Source organism: Rhinopithecus bieti, unplaced genomic scaffold, assembly GCF_001698545.2.
Source record: "Rhinopithecus bieti isolate Rb0 unplaced genomic scaffold, ASM169854v2 scaffold_28016, whole genome shotgun sequence".
NCBI lineage: Eukaryota > Metazoa > Chordata > Mammalia > Primates > Cercopithecidae > Rhinopithecus > Rhinopithecus bieti.
The window spans coordinates 2767647-2788977 of record NW_016813202.1 but is presented as its reverse complement, the minus strand read 5'-3'; the positions used below and the strand labels follow the sequence as shown (position 1 = coordinate 2788977).

The following is a 21331-nucleotide window of genomic DNA, read 5'->3' as shown; positions in this document are numbered from 1 at the left end:
ATGATGTGTCCTCTGTTTCACTTTGTAAAAAAGTTATATCTCTATTTTTTTTGTTGTTATGTCATGGACTTTATTTTTGAGTAGTTTAAGTTTACAGAAAATTGAGTACAGAGTACAGAGAATTCCTGTAAGTCCCCTCATCCCACCCCAAAGTCCCCTGTATTCGCATCTTATATATTGATGTGGTACATTTGTTTCAGTTGTTGAACCAATATTGATACATTAATAGTAATTAAATTCCAGAGCTTGCATTGGGGTTCACTCTTGGTGCTATACACATTGTATAGGCTGTGACAAACGTATAACAATATGTATCCACCATTAAGGTATCTTACAAAATATTTTCACTGTCCTAAAAATCTCTGCTCTCCCTCTTCATCACTCCCTGCTTTCCCTTCAACCCCTCATCTTTTTCCTGTCTCTGTGGTTTTGCCTTTTCCAAAATGTCATAGAGTTGGAATCATAACTAGCCTTCTAAAAGTGGTTTCTTTCATTTAGTACGATGCATTTAAAGTCCTTCCATGTCTTTTTGTGGCTTGATAGCTCATCCCATTCTATCACTGAAAAACATTCTGATATGGTTTGGCTGTGTCCCTGCCCAAGCCTCATCTTGAATTGTAGTTCCCATAATCCCCACGTGTCATGGGAGGGACCTGCTGGAAGGTCATTGAATCATGGGGGTGGTTACTCCCACATTGTTCTCATGATAGTGAGTGAGTTCTGGAACTGTGTGTCAATTAAACCTGTTTCTTTTATAAATTACCCAGTCTTGGGTATGTCTTTATTAGCAGCATGAGAACGAACTAATACACGTTCCATTGTATGAATATACCATAGTCATATTTTGAAGGACATCTTGATTGTTTCCATGTTTTGGCAACTATGAATAAAGTTGCCATAAACATTTGTAGGTTTTTGTGTGGACATTGACTTTTCTATTCATTTGGGTAAATACCAAGGAGTGTGAATGTTATGTTGTGTAGTAACAGTTCATTTAGTTTTATAGGAAACTCCCAAATTATCTTTCAAAGTAGCTGTACCATTTTGCATTTCCACCAGCAGAGAACGAGAGTTCCCGATGCTCCACATCCTCACCGGCATTGGATGTTGCTAGTGTTTTGGATTTTAGTCATGCTAATAGGTGTGCAGTGGTATCCAACTGTTGTTTTAATTTAGCCCTAATGACATGTGCTGTTGAGCGTCTTTTTGCTCTCTGTTTATGTTCTTCGGTGCAATGCCTTTTGCCCGTTTTTAACTGGCTGTTTTATTACTATTGTTGAGTTTTAAGAGTTATTTGTATATTTTGGATACCAGTCCAAAGTATCAGGTTTTTTTTTTTTTTTTTTTTTTTTTGCTAATATTGTCCCAGTCTGTGGCTTGAATTCTCATTCTCATAACAACGTCTTTTATAGAATAAAAGATTTTAATTTTAATGAAGTCCAATTCATTAGTTTTTATAATATGGATTTATGATTTTTTCTTTTTAGCTTGTAGAAGTAATAGATTACATCAACTGATTTTCAAATGTTGAACCAGTCTTGAATACTTGGAATAATTCCCGCTTCACTGTGGTGTAAAATTCTTCTTGTACATCACTGGATGTGATATCCTAATATTTTGATAAGGATTTTGCATCTTTGTTCATGAGAGACACTGGTGTGTAGTTTTCCTTGCAATGGCTTTGTTTGTTTTGGGTATTGGGGTAATGCTAGCCTCATAGAATGAGTTAGGAGGTAGCCACTCTGCTATTTTCTGGAAAAGATTGTAAAGAATTGATATAATTTGTCCCTTAAATCTTTGCTAGAATTCATCAGTGAATCCATCTGGGCTGGTGCTTCCTGTCTGAGAAGGTTGTTAATTATTGTTTCAATTTCTTCATTTTATTTATTGCTTTTTAAATTTTTGAGACAGGGTCTTGCTGTGTTGCCCAGGCTGGTCTTGAACAACTGGGCTCAACTGATCCTCCTGCCTCAGCCTCCCAAAGTGCTGGGATTACAGGCACAAGCCATCACTCCTGGCCTAATTTCTTTAATTGAATAGGCTAATATTTAATAATAGATGTTAAGATATAGGCCTTCTCATTAATACATATAGACTCATATATATTATCTATTTTCTTGGTAAGCTTTGGTACATTGTGTTTTTCTTTCTTTCTTTCCTGTTTTTTTTTTTTTTTTTTCCTCCTTTTGGTCCATTTCAGGGCATAGAGTTGTTTAGAATATTTCATTATTATGCTTTTGGTGTTCACAGAATCAGTAGATATAGACCCTTTTATATTTTTGATATTAGTAATTTGTGTCTTCTCCCTTTATTCCTTAGTTAACCTGGCTAGAGGTTTATTGACTTTATTGGTTTTTTCAAAAAAACAAGTTTTGATTATGTTGATTTTCTCTATATTATCTTGCCATTCTCATTGATATCTGCTTTAACTTTTATCATTTCTTCTCTTCTGCTTACTTTGGATTTAACTTGTTCTCCTATTCCTCGTTTCCAAATGTGGAAGTTTAGATTACTAATTTTAGATCTTTCTTTCTTCTAGTACATATACTCAATGATATAAATTTCCCTCTAAGCACTGCTTTCACTGGATCCTGAAAATTTTGATAAAGTATATTTTTATTTTAAATTAGTTTGAAATATTTTTATATTTCTCTTGAGGCTGCTTCTATGACCCACATGTTATTTAGAAGTGTGTTGTTTAATCTACTAGTATTTTGAGATATTCTAGCTGTTTTGATTTCTAGTTTTATATCATTTTGGTCTGAGAACATACGTTGTGTGATTTCTATTCTTCTAAATTTGTTAAGGTGTGTTTTTTGACCCAGAGTGCAATCTCTTCTACTGTGTGCTCCACGGAAGCTTGAGAAGAGTGTATATTCTGCTGTTGTTGTATGAAGTGCTCTATGGACGTCAGTTATATCCAGTTGATTGATGGTGTACTTCAGGTAAACCTTGTTCTTAGCTCCTTACGGATTTTCTGCCCGCTTGAACTATAAATGACTGATAGAGGGGTATTAAAGTCTCAGAATACACTAGTGTATTTATCCATTTCTCCTTGCACTTCTTTCAGTGTTTGCCTCATACTTTGATGCTCTGTTGTTAAATGCATAGACATTAAATATTATTATATCTTTATGAAGAATTGATCCTTTGATCATTATGTAATATTCCTCTTTATCTCTGATAATTTGCCTTGCTCTGAGGTTGGCTTTGTCTGAAATTCATCTATCTACTCCAGCTTTCTTTTGATCAGTGTTAGCATTTAACTTCATATTTAATGGATTTGTACACACACACAGGCACACACGTGCGCACACACACACACACATACACACACACACTTGCTTTGCCAGGCTATTCCATACAAATTTATTTGAAGAAAAAAGATATATAGGGATATTTATGGGACTATAAGCAAGATAGAAGGACAAGAGACCTTCCAAACGGATAACAAATCCCGTTTCACTCTCTATGCCTTGCTGTAACAAACTGTCCTTGTCTCAGGGTTTACCTATCATCTTTAGCTTAATGAGTTTCAGAATCAATTCTATATCCCGAAACATCCCTCAAATTTTGGTCTCATGTCTACAACTATTGACAAGATCTCTCTCCATCTGAATGTCATGTCATCACACTCAGCATGCCCTAAAACAAACTCACTGTTCCAAATCTGCTACGAACCCTTAGCAAAATCCTTTGCAAATTTCATATGTCCACCATTTTCTCAACTACTCAGACTCAATATTTTGCATTAAGTTGCATGCTACAATGGGTTTTAAAAAGCGTAAGTAAATCAACTATTCTCACTACTTTGTGATTAGGATTTGCTTAAATTGAATTCAGGAAGAATTCAATGATTATTGTTTCTATATTGAATATTCTGATGAAGTATATTTCCATTTCTCTGCTTAAGCATTTTTATCCATGACGTCTCTGTTGAATGCTTGGCATGCATTCAACCCTAAACTAACAGGCTTGGGAAGCAAAGAAGGTGATCTAATTCTTGTTGCTTCAGTGCTGGAAAGAACTCTGAAAATTATGAATCTCATTCTCTATCCAGTGATTGCCTTTTCTCCATTCTATTTCTGGCTCATGACTTCTAATCTATACTTGAATCTATCATTTGCATCATTAGAAGTTGGCAATGACCTTTAGATAGCTTTGAGTATTAGGAAGCTTTTATATTGAGATTTTATTTTCCAGTCATTTTCACAGTAGTCATACAGAACCGAATGTGTGGTAAACTAATAAACTTTCTTCCAAGTCTGCTTAGTAACATTTCAAAGTAGGAAGACACTTTCCATGGGACTTCGCATTCCTAGGGTCACTAATCTTATTAATAATTTCACAATTTTTTTTGTTCTTGCTTTTTTTTAGTTTGCCTCCTTACTGTCCATCCATTCACATCTTAACTCCAGCTCATTCACGTTCTTTTTAAAGTATGGTGTAGAGGATGGGGCACAAAATGCTAAAATTGAGTTTCTTCAGAACTTTGACAACTAGAAGTTTCACTCCAATTTAGCTAGATGTTAAAAATCCTGTTAATACAGGCTACTAATGCATTATTCTTTGTGTGTGTGTATGTGTGGGGCTTCATTAAATTATTGAAGCATTAAATACACGAGTCAACTCAAATACTATATTATCTTTGTCATACTACAATCCAGTGTATTTCTCCCACTATATTCTTCAATAGTTAGTTTCTGGCAATTCTGTCTGGAGTCCTTAGTAAGTGAAGAGTCCTTAGTGTTATGACCTTAATTTTTATTTATTTATTTATTATTATTTAGTTTATTTATTTATTTGAGACGTGAGTCTCGTCTGTACCCGGCTGGAGTGCAGTGGCAAGATCTCAGCTCACTGCAACTCCGCCTCCCGGGTTCACGCACCATTCTAAACTGCCTCAGCCTCCCGAGAGCTGGACTACAGGCAGCACCGCCACCTCGCCCGGCTAGTTTTTTGTATTTTTTAGTAGAGGAAGGGGTTTCACCAGTAACAGGAGGTTCGATCTCCTGACCGCGTGATCTGCCCGTCTCGGCCTTCCCAAAGTGCTGGGATTAACAGGCTTGCTTGAGCCACCGCGCCCGGCCACTATGACCTTAATTTTTTTCTGTAGTAAACGCTGACATACTTAGGAGGCTAACTTTAGAGACATTAAGTACTAGAATGATTATTCTGTGTCAATCTGACCTAAAAATGACCTCATGGTTTTTTGAAAGGTAAAAAATCATATTATGTATATTTTCTACACTCTAGGTAAAATGCACATAATATATCATATTTTACATTAAACTGACTTTAAGTATATTTTAAAGATTCTGAACTGTTATTTCAAATTTCCCTTTCCCCACTACATTTCTGGCTAATGGCTTCCAATCCATTCTTGAGGTTGGAATAATAAATGCTCGTGTCAAATCGAATCAAATAAAAGTATTCAAAAGGCAAGGTAGCATATCACCTTTACTTGAATTAAAAGCTTCATAAGGATCAGCTGTTATCTGTTATATTTTTTATTGAAAGGTATAATAGCAGAACTGTGAAAGGGAAAGCAAAATGAAAACATTCAACAAAATGCTGTTAGGATAACTCCATTTCTGGCTTTTGAAAATAAAGATACTTTATATATTTACAAAGGCAAATCGATTCAGGAAAATATAATTACATAACTTAAAAGTCTTTCAGTTAGGTCATGTCACATATCTGTGACATTTAAGTATAGAGCTTTTTATTCTAATGGGAATATCAATCTCAAGACTTTTAAAATTGATAGTGATTACTTCATATTTTTTCAGTTAACCTTCTGAAAACCATAACAAAATAAGACCCTACTTTCTTATCTCTTTTTTGTACTAATAATTTCTGTAAACTAAATATGTGTGTGTGTGTTTGTTTGTGTGTGTATTTTAGAGACAGGGTTTCACTCTGTTACCCAGGCTGGAGTGCAATGGCATGATATAGCTCACTGCAACCTCAAACTCCTGGCCACAAGTAATCCTCTTAGCCTCAGCCTCCTGAGTAGCTAGGATTATAGGCATGCACCATCATACCTGGCTAATGTTTTGTAGAGATGGAATCTCACTATGTTGCCCAGGCTTAAATATAGTTTATATATTAAAAAAATTTTAGGCCAGGCATGGTGGCTCATGCCTGTGATCCCAGCACTCTGGGAGGCTGAGGTGGGAGGATCACCTGAGGCCAGGAGTTCGAGACCAGCCTGGCCAACACAGTAAAACCCCGTCTCTACTAAAAATATAAAAAATTAGCCGGGCATGGTGGCACGCACCTGTAATTCCAGCTATTCCGGAGGCTGAGGCAAGACAATTGCTTGAACCTGGGAGGTGAAGGTTGCAGAGAGGCAAGATTGTACCACTGCACTCCAGCCTGGGTGACAGAGCAAGGTTCTGTCTTTAAAAAATAAATATAAAACAAAATAAAAAAATAAAATTTAGATCCTTCTTGAAATAATAACATATATAGGTTGTTACACAAGATCATCAAAACTAAACATTGAAGATAGGACTTACCAGGCAGCCCTGTTGACAATGGCCCTCTAGGGTGTATACTGTATAAACATCCCTGGCAGGGGCATTCTACACATGTTAGTTGGATTTCCCTAGGTCAGGGGTGTGTGGCCCATAACATATGAAAGATGCCCTGAACTCTGGACTTTTAAAAACAGTAAAATATGAAAACCATGATAAAATACAAAAGGACACCTATAAATACAGCTATTTTATAAGAAGCAAAAGGATATATGAAAACCATGAGTAAAATATAATAAGACACCTATAAACACAGCTATATCCTATGTGGACTATTGCGTTCTAACTATTTATTCTTTCTTTTTGCAGGATAGATACATAAAGTCAGGATCTCATTCTTGCTAGAGCTACTTTCTCTGCCTGGATCCACAGCACTCTTTAGTTCTAGGCCTGGCTCTCCCACTGCTAGCTCTGAACCTTAGCAAGTCCTATAAATAACACGAGCATCTGTATCTCCCTTCAGAAAACAAATAGTGCAGTCATACTCATCCTGCTGTGTTAATGACTATGTTCATAAAATGCAACACTGGACTACGAGTTTTAGGAATCAAGGAGTGTGTTTTCGTCCACTTTTTATGCCTGGCCTTAATATAATATCTGGCACATATTGATACAGAAAAAAAGGTATCATTACATGATACCTTTCCATATTGTATCGATATGTACCCCATGATCCATGTTCCATATTATGGGAAGGGTGGCAATGCCCTGTTTCACGAGTTTCAGATTCAACCTCTGAAGGAAACATGTTTTAGCCATTGCATTGGCAGATGGCTCCAGGACTTACATATTTAAATAACAAAAATGTTGGGGGTAAAAGCATTCCCCACATAGTTCAAAAAGTTCCATAGGTGGGTAAAGGAACAATCCCTTTGAAGAGGAAAGTCAACCCAGTCTGACTTATTTCAGGTCAACAGTTTGATAAAGACCAAGAAAGGCTGCTTTGTTCTAAGTCTTGCATTCCTGCACCTAGAGGACAGATTCTACATTCCAGAATAAAGGCTTAAATAAAAATGCAAACATACAGGAAATAAAAGAGTTCAAAAATAAAGGGTACTAAGAGAGAGGGCTCATAGATGAGCAATTAACGCCACGGTGACCACATCAGCCTTAAGTCAAGGTCAGCCTATTTCATGCAAAGTATCCCTAAATGGAAGAGTGAGATGATAAGCCCGGAGGAAAAAGGAGATGACTAAGGGAGTGGTCTTCAGAGTTATTCTGGTTGGGGCCTCAGAACTAAAGACAAAAGTTGTGATGCTCCTTGATTGTACTCTGCGAGATTCACAGATGTCATTAAAACCATGAAGTATAGGAGCTGTATTTGCATTATCTGTTTCCATATTCCATTTTTTTCTCTATCCTTTTTTGTGCTACTCTCTGTTTCTGTTCACGAAGAAAGCTGAAAATTTATTGTCTTTCACCTGTCAAGTGAGATTGCTAAAGTGATTTGCCAGCTGCTTTTACCCAGGTGATCTCATTTAATGTTCAATCAATAGTGCAAGGTAGGTAGATACATTTCCATTTTATAAGTGAGACTGCTAAATCTCAGAAAGGGCAAATCCCTGTGCACGGTGGGCCTCATAAATAATGGAGTCAGGTCTGTCTGATTCCCAAGCCCAGCTGCTTCTCACTCTGCCCAGGTCTCCCTATTCCCTTTTCTACTGGTCGTTGGCTGACATAATAAAAACTGGAAGTGTACATAATAGGACAGTCTCTCAGATATGGACATCTTCTGGTGAGGGGTGGTATGCAATATTAGGCCCCAGGCCATACCAGATTAAGCCTCTGGACAGTTTGAGATACTCTCTGGTATTTTCCTACACATGGTCTAGGATTCTAGGTTGCTCGGGTGGCAATAATTTGGTGTTAACATGCCAGGCCTAGCTTCCTAGCTTCACAGATCCTGTCTAGAAGACACTTAATTTTTACAGTGAATACTACAGGGTACAAAGAGTCTTTCATTACAGCCACAGACAGGACAGACTATGAAGAAGAAACTGAGCTATAGAAATACCTATTCACTTTAACTCTGGGATATAGGATTTAGGGTCTAAATATATTAGGATTGATTATGACAACTGCAGAATTCATTTCTAGGGACAAATGTAAAAGTGTAGACATTCTTAGAAAGTATCACAATATTGCTGTTTTCCCCTATGCCACTTTTCTTCAGGGGTCTAGTTATCTTACAAAGTTCTTGTCATTGCTTAGCTAACACTACAGCCAACAAACAGAGATAGAGCTTATGTGTTTGGCTGAGAAAATAGCATTAGGAGCTCTTTTAGGAGAACCTTTCTGTTAATGTCCCTGTCATCATCATCTTTGTCTATTAACTCAGAGTAAGGACCCAAAAGACTAAAAACAAGATAAACACCAGCACCTGTATGGCAGACACAGCCTTTGGACAAGTGTCAGCATTTCACGAGTGCCTGAGATCACTTCAAAATGTTTATATTTTAAAAAAGCCAGGAGGGATTACCTCTAAAGTAATACAGGAAGTTACAATGTAAGAAAAAGAAATGGTTGAAGGTAGGATTGGTTTAGGTAAATGCCATCCTCAGAGGCTCATGACAACCCAAAGCTCTATTTTCCTCTAGAAAATAAGTGATGATGGCCAGGTGCAGTGGCGCACGCCTGTCATCCCAGCACTTTGGGAGGCTGAGGCGGGTGGATCATGAGGTCAGGAGATCGAGACCATCCTCGCTAACATAGTGAAACTCTGTCTCTACTAAAAATACAAAAGATTAACCGGGCTCGGTGGTGGGCGCCTGTAGTCTCAGCTATTTGGGAGGCTGAGGCAGGAGAATGGTGTGAACCCGGGAGGTGGAGCTTGAAGTGAGCCAAGATCACACCACTGCACTCCAGCCTGGGTGACAGAGCAAGACTCCATCTCAAAAAAAAAAAAAAAAAAAAAAAAAAAAACAAGGGAGATGGAGCCAGTGGCTTCTGGGTAGTTTCTGCCTCCAGATCCTCCTTGGGATGACTTTCTAGTTGGAAGCCTAGTGAAGGATGTGGTGGAGGCCTCTTAGATAACACTCATATGTGCTCCTTGCTGGTGGGAGACAGGAAAGACTAGTGCCTGGCTTGCACTGGATAGAGGGAAAGACAACTGGGATCAGATTCTGCCTCCAACAGAAACACACAAAGGCCTCAGGCAGTGGAGCAGGGGAGTGTTTGAGGTGGAATCATTTGTCATCTCTGCGAGCATGGGTCTCAGAGCATGAAATAGATGTGGTCATTGCAGGGGAGCTGGCATGGTGTGAGTCCTCTTGGGTTGCCAGGAGAAACCAGGCCATGGAAGCTAAACGAGGCTAGAGATGAGCCACCAGATGTCCAGGGGACAAAGTGGATAAGCATAGGAACATAACGCATTGACTGGTTTCTAGAGGTTGCTTAAAACAAACAAAAAAAATAAAAATCCTACTTAATGTCCTTGCAATGGCTATGTACCTGACCTCAAAATCCTTTTTCTTCGTGAACAATAAAACTCACACTGAATTTTCAGTAGCAAAACCAGTTAATTCTCAATTCTAATCTTTTCAGAATTCAAAAGAGAGAACAAATTCAATATAGCATTTAACAATTGCATTGCTATCTGAAGCTGAAATATGTACATGTATAAACAAACCTTTGGAGACTTTCTATTTTGGTCTGATTCTGAAGGTAGTTGAAGAGAAAATTGTAAGGTATTCTTATCAATCTTAGTTGTCTTTCATGCTATGAACCTATTATTTATTCTAATAATACTTATATAAATATTATTCTCTAGTGCCTTGCCTGTATTTAAATAAATCTACAGAAGAAAACGATATAGCATCAGCATAGAAAGAAATATATGAGGCTGTCTTATGGTTGCTGGTAACCACTGTTTAATTTCATCCATACAGTTTTCTGGTATTAATTAAGGAGATTCATTAATGTTACTCTGAGGCACATAGTTTAACATTAATAAGGAAGAAAGCCAGCTAAGTTATTACATAGAGATCCAATATTGTGTCATTAAAAATGTGGGCTGATTTGAATTTGAGCCACAGGAAATGTTAGACTGTGAAAGTCAACAACCAAAGCAGGCTACTAATAGGTCTTAAGAAAAAATCAGGCTGGGCATGGTGGCTTATCCCTGTAATCCCAGAACTTTGGGAGGTTGAGGCAGGCAGATTGCTTGAGCTCAGGAGTTCGAGACCAGCCTAGGCACCATGGTGAAACTCCATCTCTATCAAAAATACAAAAAATTAGCCGGGCTTGGTGGCACATGCCTGTCGTCCCAACTACTCGGGAGGCTGAGGTGGGAGGATGGCTTGAACTGGGAGGCAGAGGTTACAGTGAGCCAAGATCACGCCACTGCACTCCAGCCACAGAGACAGATCCCATAAAAAAAAGAGAGTGAGAGTGAGAAAGAAAGAAAGAAAGAAAGAAAGAAAGAAAGAAAGAAAGAGAGAGAGAAAGAGAGAGAAAGAAAGAGAGAGGAGGGAGGGAAGGAAGGAAGGGAGGGAGGGAGGGAAGGAAAATCAGGGCAGGAATAACATCTTGACTTACCACTTTTACTATAAAGCTAGAAAATGTAAACAATAAAACATGAAAACTGTTTTGTTGCAGAGGTTTTTCTTTCAAATGTATACAGAAGCATTAGATATCTCAAATAGCAAGAGAGTAAGCAAGCGTTATCATGGTGGGAAAATGCGTGGTTTTATAAATTAAATATGATGCTACTGAGGTCTAGTCATCCTACACAAAAGTGGTGATCTTTTCTTAACGAATTCAACAAGATACCGTGGGGAGTGCAAGGGGTCACTACAGGCTTTCCCTTACTTTGGTAGGGCACCCCTCTCTTCCCACAAACAGAGAAGATGGATTCAAGATGAGAGCGTGATGCTTGCTTACCACAGGCCTGTGCACATCCCAGAACGCTCTCTCTTGGCTGTCAAGGATCTTCCTTTCAATCTTGTCTCTCTTCTTGTCCACTCTGTCAACACGGTAACAATGGATAACATTTAGTATTTATTGTAGTGCCTCTCTGGACAAAAAGGCCACAACTTGAACAAATCTTCCAAAAGACTCACAAGGACTCACTTTGCTTGTGCTTCTGCTTGCATGAAAATGAACTCCCACTTCCGGGCAAATGCTCTCTGCAGCCTGGCCAAGCTCTCCTGAAAAACATACCCCACATGAAGACATTCAGTGTTCTTCTTCACTGTTCTCTTCTAGCTTAGTTACCACTTATACTTGTCAAGGAAACAAAGAGAAAGCTTCTAAAACCCTAATTGTACCGTGGTTCTCAATGATAAGTCACGCTCCCTGAATTCAGCTCATCTTCATATTGTCAGTCTTAGAGGAAGCAGAAAAACCTGTTTCAAATATCAATTTTTTGAATTACTGACTTCGGAGAACAGGACTAAAAATCCAATATGTATCTGCAAAATACTAAAATTACCTGGTACATAAGGAGGTGCTCCAGATGAACCCATTGGATTTTTCTGTACCCACTTTATAGAGGAACAGAACAGCAATACATTCCTACTACGCATGCAATCAGCCTATTCAGTTCCTGACAATACATGTAACACCTTGGCGGCCCACAACCTATTCCTACACAGTGCTTTGAATTCAGTAAATCTAACATAGCAACCATCTGCACAAATGACAGCAGATGACTTTTATCTGCTGATGATCACCGTCAGCAGATAAAATTTTGGCAAAACCCACTCTTTCCCAGGGTAAATGGTCTTTAATCCTCAGAGTTTGGATGTCTTCACTATGTAGGATGTATCTGACATTTTGACAGTTAAGCCGATTTTAGAAAATAAGATATGCTTCCCTCTCATACTTTGAGTTTATGTGTTTAGAGTTTTGCCACACGCAATGTGAATGAAGAGAGGAAGTAAGTAAACAGGGATTCATGAGCCCACTGTGATGCCAGATCCCTGGAAATCTGACCCTTCAGATCCACGAATGAGGCTGGGCGCGGTGGCTCATGCCTGTAATCTCAGCACTTTTAGGAGGCTGAGGCGGGTAGATCACCTGAGGTCAGGAGTTCAAGACCAGCCTGGCCAACATGGTGAAACCCAGTCTTTACTGAAAATATAAAAATTAGCTGCCGGGTGTGGTGGCTCATGCCTGTAATCCCTGCACTTTGGGAGGCCGAGGCAGGCGGATCACCAGGTCAGGAGATTGAGACCATCCTGGCTAACATGGTGAAACCCCATCTCTACTAAAAATACAAAAATTAGCCAGGCGTGGTGGCAGGCGCCTGTAATCCCAGTTACTCGGGAGGCTGAGGCAGGAGAATGGCGTGAACCCAGGAGGTGGAGCTTGCAGTGAGCCGACATCGCGCCACTGCACTCCAGCCTGGGCGACAGAGCGAGACTCCGTCTCAAAAAAAAAAAAAAAAAAAAAAAAGCTGGGCGTGGTGTCGCACACCTGTAATCCCAGCTACTCCGGAGGCTGAAGCAGGAGAATCACTTGAAACTGGGAGGCAGAGGTTGCAGTGAGCCAAGATCGTGACACTGCACTGCAACCTGGGTGACAAGAGTGAAACTCCATCTCAAAAGAAAAGAAAAGAAAAAAGATCTATGAATGGAGAGTTAACAGCCTGCCCAGAAAAGACTGTGGGCCTTACTGCTGTGCATCCTATGACTGTCCTTGCCAGAAGGTCCTTGGTACTTACAGCCTCATAGTCTGCGAGCTCCAGTCGTGCCTTGTTTTGCATTGTTCTCTTGCAGAGGTAAACGGCTGAAAAAAAAAATCAATCATTTCTTGCCTGCTTATCAACACCATGGCACTATAAGTAAAAGTACAACATTACAAATCAAGATGATTGCACTTTTTTCCCAAGTTGTAATTTTTGATCATTTTCTTAGACAAAAAATAATTCTGTAATAACATTATTACTGAAATTCAAGCATCATGGTATTTATGGTATCCTAATAAATATGCTAAGAAACTTGGTAACTTTTTTTTTTTAGAGATAGTCTTACTCTGTCACCCAGGCTGAAGCAAGTGTAGTGGCAAGAGCCTTGTTCATTGCAGCCACAAACTCCTAGGCTCAATCAATCCTTTTGCCTCAGCCTCCCGAGTGGCTGGGACTATCGGCATGAGCCACCAAGCCTAGCTAATTTTATTATTATTATTATTATTATTTGTAAAGAGGCTTCTTGCTTTGTTGCCCAGGCTGGTCTTCAACTCCTGGGCTCAAGTGATCCTTCCACCTCGGCCTCTCAAAGTGCTGAGATTATAGGCATGAGCCATAATCATTTAAACATTTTTATTAAATGGTCATCATGGTTTTTAGCATCTTCAACAAATAAGAGGAGAAAATAAAAGCTTTTAAAAGGGTCACCAAATGAACTTAAAAATCCATATATACAAGTAAAATCATTTTGCAAAAAGGAAGTTATGAATTATTGGCACATTCAATGATGTCCAGATTCTACTGTCAACGGAAACAATCTGTTCATGTACACTGAAGACTTCTTGGCATCTTCTTTGCTTCATTTCACAAGAGTCCATCTTCCATTGTTTGGTCACTAGGAAGAGGGTATAACATCTTACCTACCTTCCACAGTATTTCCATTTTCCTGAGGAGTCAATGGCCTGGGCTGCCATGGAAAGTCCATCTGGGCAGCAGATTTATAGGAGAAGGTAGTGACAGCAGTGTTGCAATTGAGCACATTTCTTCAATTATTTCAGGGTATTCTAGTGACTCTCATGACAACCTCAAGGCATTTGCAGTCCTCTGGTAGAGTCCCAATTGCCAGAATATTTTTGTCATTGTTTTTCACTAAATATGCATGATATTTGAGTCTCATGAAACTCAAGATACATTATATCTGTTGTAGATGTTGAGTAAATGCATTGGATGAGGACTGTCAAATATTACTTATTGTAAGGCTACCTCGATGAGGTTGCCTTGGAAATATCACCTTTGCACTACACTGTGCCACCCTTAGTTTTGGATAATGACGTCCAGCTGGTATCGTTAAGGAAACACACTACACAGAAAATTTGAGACCGGTGCAAAAGGGACACTGTTTACTCAATTTCTGTAAGGTTTCCTGTATGAAAGTCAAGATGAAGCAGAGAGCCAACCACAGAATGATGCTGACATTCCCACAAAGGCTAGGAAGCCAGTATATTGTATTAGAACACATCTTTGTACAATCTACCATAACAATTTTATTGTTCTACTAATATTAGTAATTTTAAAAGTCAGACTTCATAAACAAAAGCGACATGATGTGTTCATTTCCTAATTCGTCATAATTGATGCTCACTCCCAAAGGACCTCTTACTATAGAGGCCGCTGTGACTTGAATAAAATATCTAAAATGTTCTAAGCAGTTGTAAAAGAAATTGAAGCGTATGTGAAATACCCCTGAGGGTGTCTCTTCATGAGAGAAAGATTGAATCTTCTTAAATATCTAATTGAATAATTTCAGCTTTCCTGCGGAATTACCTCTAATGAAATTTCAAGCCCCAGCTATGCCCTCCATCAGTCACATCTCCTGTGTCCTCCTGCATCAGCTTCTCCTTGCTTTATTGGTTCTGTCCATCTAATCTTTATTACTTGCAAAATTGGCTCCCTTTGGGGAAATGTTTCTCACCATTAGATACACTAATGCATTAAAACAAGAGTGGAATGATTTTGTTTTTTAACATGACTGCTCACAAAGACATTATGCATCCTGTAATACAGGTGTCCTATGATGTGATTTTCTTTAATTCCCTAGGAAACAAAATGAAGGTGTGGGCAGACAGTGCCAGGCATAAAGTAATGGTATCACGAATATTTGTTGAATGAGTGAATTAATAAATGAATGAACAGGATATCTTCAGAAGGAGCTGTTTTGGGGTCAAATCAACTTAAGTGATAAAATCTCTCTAAATGTCTACTTGATTCTTTAGTATAAAGAAAGATAGGAAGCGGGGCCTGGTGGCTTATTTCTGTGGTCTTAGCAACATGTGGGAGGCTGAGGAAGGAGGATTATTTGAGACCAGTAGTTCGAGGCTGCAGTGAGCTATGATTGCACCACTGCACTCCAGACTGGGCAACAGAGCAAGGCTCTGTCTCTTAAAAAAATAAAATAAGAAAGAAAGAGACAAAAGGTACAAGTCTGAGTTAGCAGTGTAGAAAATAATCTGGTAACTGTTGAAGATAGAGCAAATATGCTCTTGACTGGATAGGCCCAGATCTCATTGGTCTAGTCCAGACACAATTGCTGTATGTTGACAGGTAGAGATAATACTTTTATTCTGTATTAGCAGAGAATACCAGCATTGGTCAAGTGGTGGATGAGGCAGAAGGTCCAAGTAGATCAAAGAGGATTCCAATTCAGGAAATTTCCCAATTCATTAAAGAGTGACAAAATGAATGCACTTATGCATAGTCAAAACTACAGCTCAGGCCGGGCGCATTGGCTCATGCCTGTAATCCCAGCACTTTGGGAGGCTGAGACGGGTGGATCACGAGGTCAGGAGTTCAAGACCAGTGTGGTCAAGATGCTGAAACCTCATCTCTACTAAAATACAAAAAACATTAGCCAAGCATGGTGGCGTGTGGCTGTAGTCTCAGCTACTGGGGAAGCTGAGGCAGAAGAATCACTTGNGACAACCTCAAGGCATTTGCAGTCCTCTGGTAGAGTCCCAATTGCCAGAATATTTTTGTCATTGTTTTTCACTAAATATGCATGATATTTGAGTCTCATGAAACTCAAGATACATTATATCTGTTGTAGATGTTGAGTAAATGCATTGGATGAGGACTGTCAAATATTACTTATTGTAAGGCTACCTCGATGAGGTTGCCTTGGAAATATCACCTTTGCACTACACTGTGCCACCCTTAGTTTTGGATAATGACGTCCAGCTGGTATCGTTAAGGAAACACACTACACAGAAAATTTGAGACCGGTGCAAAAAGGGACACTGTTTACTCAATTTCTGTAAGGTTTCCTGTATGAAAGTCAAGATGAAGCAGAGAGCCAACCACAGAATGATGCTGACATTCCCACAAAGGCTAGGAAGCCAGTATATTGTATTAGAACACATCTTTGTACAATCTACCATAACAATTTTATTGTTCTACTAATATTAGTAATTTTTAAAAGTCAGACTTCATAAACAAAAGCGACATGATGTGTTCATTTCCTAATTCGTCATAATTGATGCTCACTCCCAAAGGACCTCTTACTATAGAGGCCGCTGTGACTTGAATAAAATATCTAAAATGTTCTAAGCAGTTGTAAAAGAAATTGAAGCGTATGTGAAATACCCCTGAGGGTGTCTCTTCATGAGAGAAAGATTGAATCTTCTTAAATATCTAATTGAATAATTTCAGCTTTCCTGCGGAATTACCTCTAATGAAATTTCAAGCCCCAGCTATGCCCTCCATCAGTCACATCTCCTGTGTCCTCCTGCATCAGCTTCTCCTTGCTTTATTGGTTCTGTCCATCTAATCTTTATTACTTGCAAAATTGGCTCCCTTTGGGGAAATGTTTCTCACCATTAGATACACTAATGCATTAAAACAAGAGTGGAATGATTTTGTTTTTTAACATGACTGCTCACAAAGACATTATGCATCCTGTAATACAGGTGTCCTATGATGTGATTTTTCTTTAATTCCCTAGGAAACAAAATGAAGGTGTGGGCAGACAGTGCCAGGCATAAAGTAATGGTATCACGAATATTTGTTGAATGAGTGAATTAATAAATGAATGAACAGGATATCTTCAGAAGGAGCTGTTTTGGGGTCAAATCAACTTAAGTGATAAAATCTCTCTAAATGTCTACTTGATTCTTTAGTATAAAGAAAGATAGGAAGCGGGGCCTGGTGGCTTATTTCTGTGGTCTTAGCAACATGTGGGAGGCTGAGGAAGGAGGATTATTTGAGACCAGTAGTTCGAGGCTGCAGTGAGCTATGATTGCACCACTGCACTCCAGACTGGGCAACAGAGCAAGGCTCTGTCTCTTAAAAAAATAAAATAAGAAAGAAAGAGACAAAAGGTACAAGTCTGAGTTAGCAGTGTAGAAAATAATCTGGTAACTGTTGAAGATAGAGCAAATATGCTCTTGACTGGATAGGCCCAGATCTCATTGGTCTAGTCCAGACACAATTGCTGTATGTTGACAGGTAGAGATAATACTTTTTATTCTGTATTAGCAGAGAATACCAGCATTGGTCAAGTGGTGGATGAGGCAGAAGGTCCAAGTAGATCAAAGAGGATTCCAATTCAGGAAATTTCCCAATTCATTAAAGAGTGACAAAATGAATGCACTTATGCATAGTCAAAACTACAGCTCAGGCCGGGCGCATTGGCTCATGCCTGTAATCCCAGCACTTTGGGAGGCTGAGACGGGTGGATCACGAGGTCAGGAGTTCAAGACCAGTGTGGTCAAGATGCTGAAACCTCATCTCTACTAAAAATACAAAAAACATTAGCCAAGCATGGTGGCGTGTGGCTGTAGTCTCAGCTACTGGGGAAGCTGAGGCAGAAGAATCACTTGAACCTGGGAGGCAGAGGTTGCAGTGAGCCAAGATTGCGCCACTACACTCTAGCCTGGGCAATAGAGCAAGACTCCATTAAAAAAAAAAAAAAAAAAAAAAAACTACAGTTAAGGCCAAGTGCTTTTGTGCCAATCCTAATTATTTTGGCACTGAACATGCTCTATATTGTGCTATGTATAGACCTAGGCCCAGATCCAAAAGAGTGAATCTTTTTTAACATAACCCTGAATATTTCCTGCTGTGACAAAATATTGAAAATATCAACTAATGATGCCATTTTAGGGGTTATATTTAAAATATTTTCTATTATTAAAGATGTAATTTCAATACCAAGTTTAAATATATCTCCCTGCAGTAGTTTTCTGGGAGATCATTAGGAGACAATTTTGAAGACTTGGGAGGTCAAACAAGTAATTTAATAGGAGGCTATGCCACTAAGTGGGAGAAAGTTTGGGAAGGCCTGAAGTGCTACTCTGGCTAAAAAAGCTGCATAGATAAGGCATAGATTTTGGCCTAAATGCAACTTAGAACTCAGATGGAAAAGTTAAAGTTTCTGGATCACATCTTTGAGTAGGAACAGAATAGAGAGTGAGTGCTGACATCAGGTCTTCCCCTTTAATTTTATAAAGCTCTAGAGAAGCTGGAGCGGTCTCTTAGACAACACTGATGCCCATGACAAAGGTGTGAAGGCACATCACACAGGTCAGCGAGAAAATCACTAAGACCCCAGTATCAAAATGTGGAAGGAGTAGGAATATATCATTCACCAAGACTGGAACTACAAAACTCCAATAAATATTTTAAAATTATCCAACTTACAACCCAAGTAATACAAATTAACTTACATTGTCATGCTATTCTATTTTTTTTTTTTAATCTTTTAATGTTTAGTTTGTGGCTCATTCTTCCCTTGTTCCTGAATTTTAAACAGCCAGGCAGTTTGTACAATCTTCCTTCTCATGCTTGGGTAATTCAAAGAGTCCCAAGTTATCCGAGAGGTGATTGGCTCATGAGGATGGAGCCTTCCTTCAAGAGATTCATGCTCTTATTAACAGACTTGAAGGAGCTGGTTCACCTTTCTACCATGTGAGTACACAGAGAGACGGTGCCGTCTATGAACCAGAAAGTGGGCCCTCCCCAGACATCAAATCAGTTGGCACTTTAATATTGGACTGCTCAACCTCCAGCATTGTGAGAAATAAACGTTTGCTGTTTATAAACAAAACAAAACAAAAGGGTACCAAGTTATTAATGAGAATGTTCATCTCAAGTAATGATCAAATAATCAAGTAAACTGTGAGTGAGAAGAAGTGTGAGTGAGAAGAAGTGTGAGTGGCTTCTTTCTCCCCTCCTCGACTCCCTTTTGTGACTCTCACCATGAACTGAGGCCTCTAATCCTCCTGGGGCTGGAGTGTAGGAGAGGAAAGGGGAACATGGAAGTTCAGGTATTGCTTCAAAAGCGATATTTCATTGGAATAGAACTTTATTATATTTGATGGAGATTTTGCATTTTATTGCTGAGATAAAAAATTAAATCTGGTAGGTAACAAAAATAAATATGTGCTTCACAGGAGCTTTCCTTTATTATTTTAACATTTAAAAGAATTTTTTTATATTTTAGTTGATAAATGAAAATTGCATATATTTATGTTGTGCTATGTGATGTTTTAATATAGGTTATATGCTTTGCTATGACTAAATCAAGCTAATTAACATTTCCATCGCTTCACATTCTTACCACCTTTTGTGATGAGGACTCTGAAAATCTGCTCTCGGCCAGGCGCAGTGGCTCATGCCTGTAACCTCAGCACTTTGGGAGGCCAAGGTGGGCGGATCACTTGAGCTCAGGAGCTCCAGACTAGCCTGGCCAACATGGTGAAACCCTATCTTTACTAAAAATACCAAAATTAGCTGGGTGTTGTGGCAGGTGCCTGTAATCTCAGCTACTTGGGAGGTTGAGGCAGGAGAGAATTGCTTGAACCCAGGAGGCGGGAGTTGCAGTGAGCTGAGATCCCACCATTGCACTCCAGCCTGGGTGACAAGAGCGAAAATCCATCTCAAATGAAAAACAAACAAACAAACAAACAAACAAAACTACTCTCTTGGCACTTTTCAAGTATTAATGGTAGCTATCATCATCCCGCTATACAACAGTCTTCCAGAACTTAGTCCTCTAACTGAAACGTTGCACCCTTTAACCCCTATCTCCCCGCTCCCTGCCCCCAGCCCCTGGTAATCACCATTCTACTCTGCTTCTGAGAGATAAACTTTTTTTAGATTCTACACGAGTGACATCACGCAGTATTTGCCTTTCAGTGCCTGACTTATTTCACTTAACACAATGTCCTCAAGGCACATCATGTTGCTGCAAAAAAAGCAGGATTTTTTTCCATTTTTAAAGGCTGAATAGTATTTCATTGTGTTTCTGTCCCACATTTGGTTTATCCATTCGCCGGCTGGTGGACACTTAGGTTGAGTCCATATCTTGGCTATTGTGAATAATGTTGTAATGAACATGGACGTTCAGGTATCACTTCAAAATACTGATTTTATTTTATATAAAGTAAAAAATATACAGTAGGCCGGGTGCAGTGGCTCAAGCCTGTAATCCCAGCACATTTGGGAGGCCGAGGCGGCGGAATCACAGGGTCAGGAGATCGAACATCTGGCTAACCGGTGAAACCCGTTCTACTAAAAAAATACAAATCTAGCAGGCGAGAGTGGTGGGCGCCTTGCTCCCAGCTACTCGGGAGGCTGAGGAGGAGAATGGCCTAAACCGGGAGGCGGAGCTTGCAGTGAGCCGAGACCCCGGCACTGCACTTCAGCCCGGGCGACAGAGCGAGATCCGTCTCAAAAAAAAAAAAAAAAAAAAAAATATATATATATATAGTAGATATTACGTAAATATATAATATATATAAAGTATTTATATATTTATATATGTAAAATATTTATATATAAAGTTTTATATATCTATATATTATAAAGTATTTATATAAATATATGAGTATTTATATTTTATATTAAATATATAAAGTAAAAGATATACAGAAAATATATAAAGTAAAATTCATTATAATACCATTTCTGTCATTATTTGCTATATAGTCTTGATTTTTTTTATATATACATCTGCTAATACATACATGAATATCTATTTATACACAAAATCTATATGTATATATTTATTTTAAGTGTGCTTAAAACTGTACCACATATGCTGTATTATAAACTTTTTTCTTTAATAGTCTATTGTGGCTAACTTTTCATATCAATAAGTGCTGGT

General features: G+C 38.8%; 1 protein-coding gene across 5 annotated transcripts in view; it reads right to left on the bottom strand.

The window, feature by feature from the left end:
- RGS7 (regulator of G protein signaling 7) overlaps positions 1-21331 on the bottom strand; it is a 583411-nt gene that overhangs the window by 81659 nt on the left and 480421 nt on the right. For all 5 annotated transcript variants that reach the window (XM_017847811.1, XM_017847810.1, XM_017847812.1 and 2 more), the window contains exons 6-8: positions 13207-13271; positions 11613-11689; positions 11424-11505 (exon numbers count right to left, since the gene is read on the bottom strand). In XM_017847811.1, coding sequence (XP_017703300.1) covers positions 11424-11505; positions 11613-11689; positions 13207-13271 — 224 coding nt within the window. The remainder of the gene's footprint in view (positions 1-11423; positions 11506-11612; positions 11690-13206; positions 13272-21331) is intronic.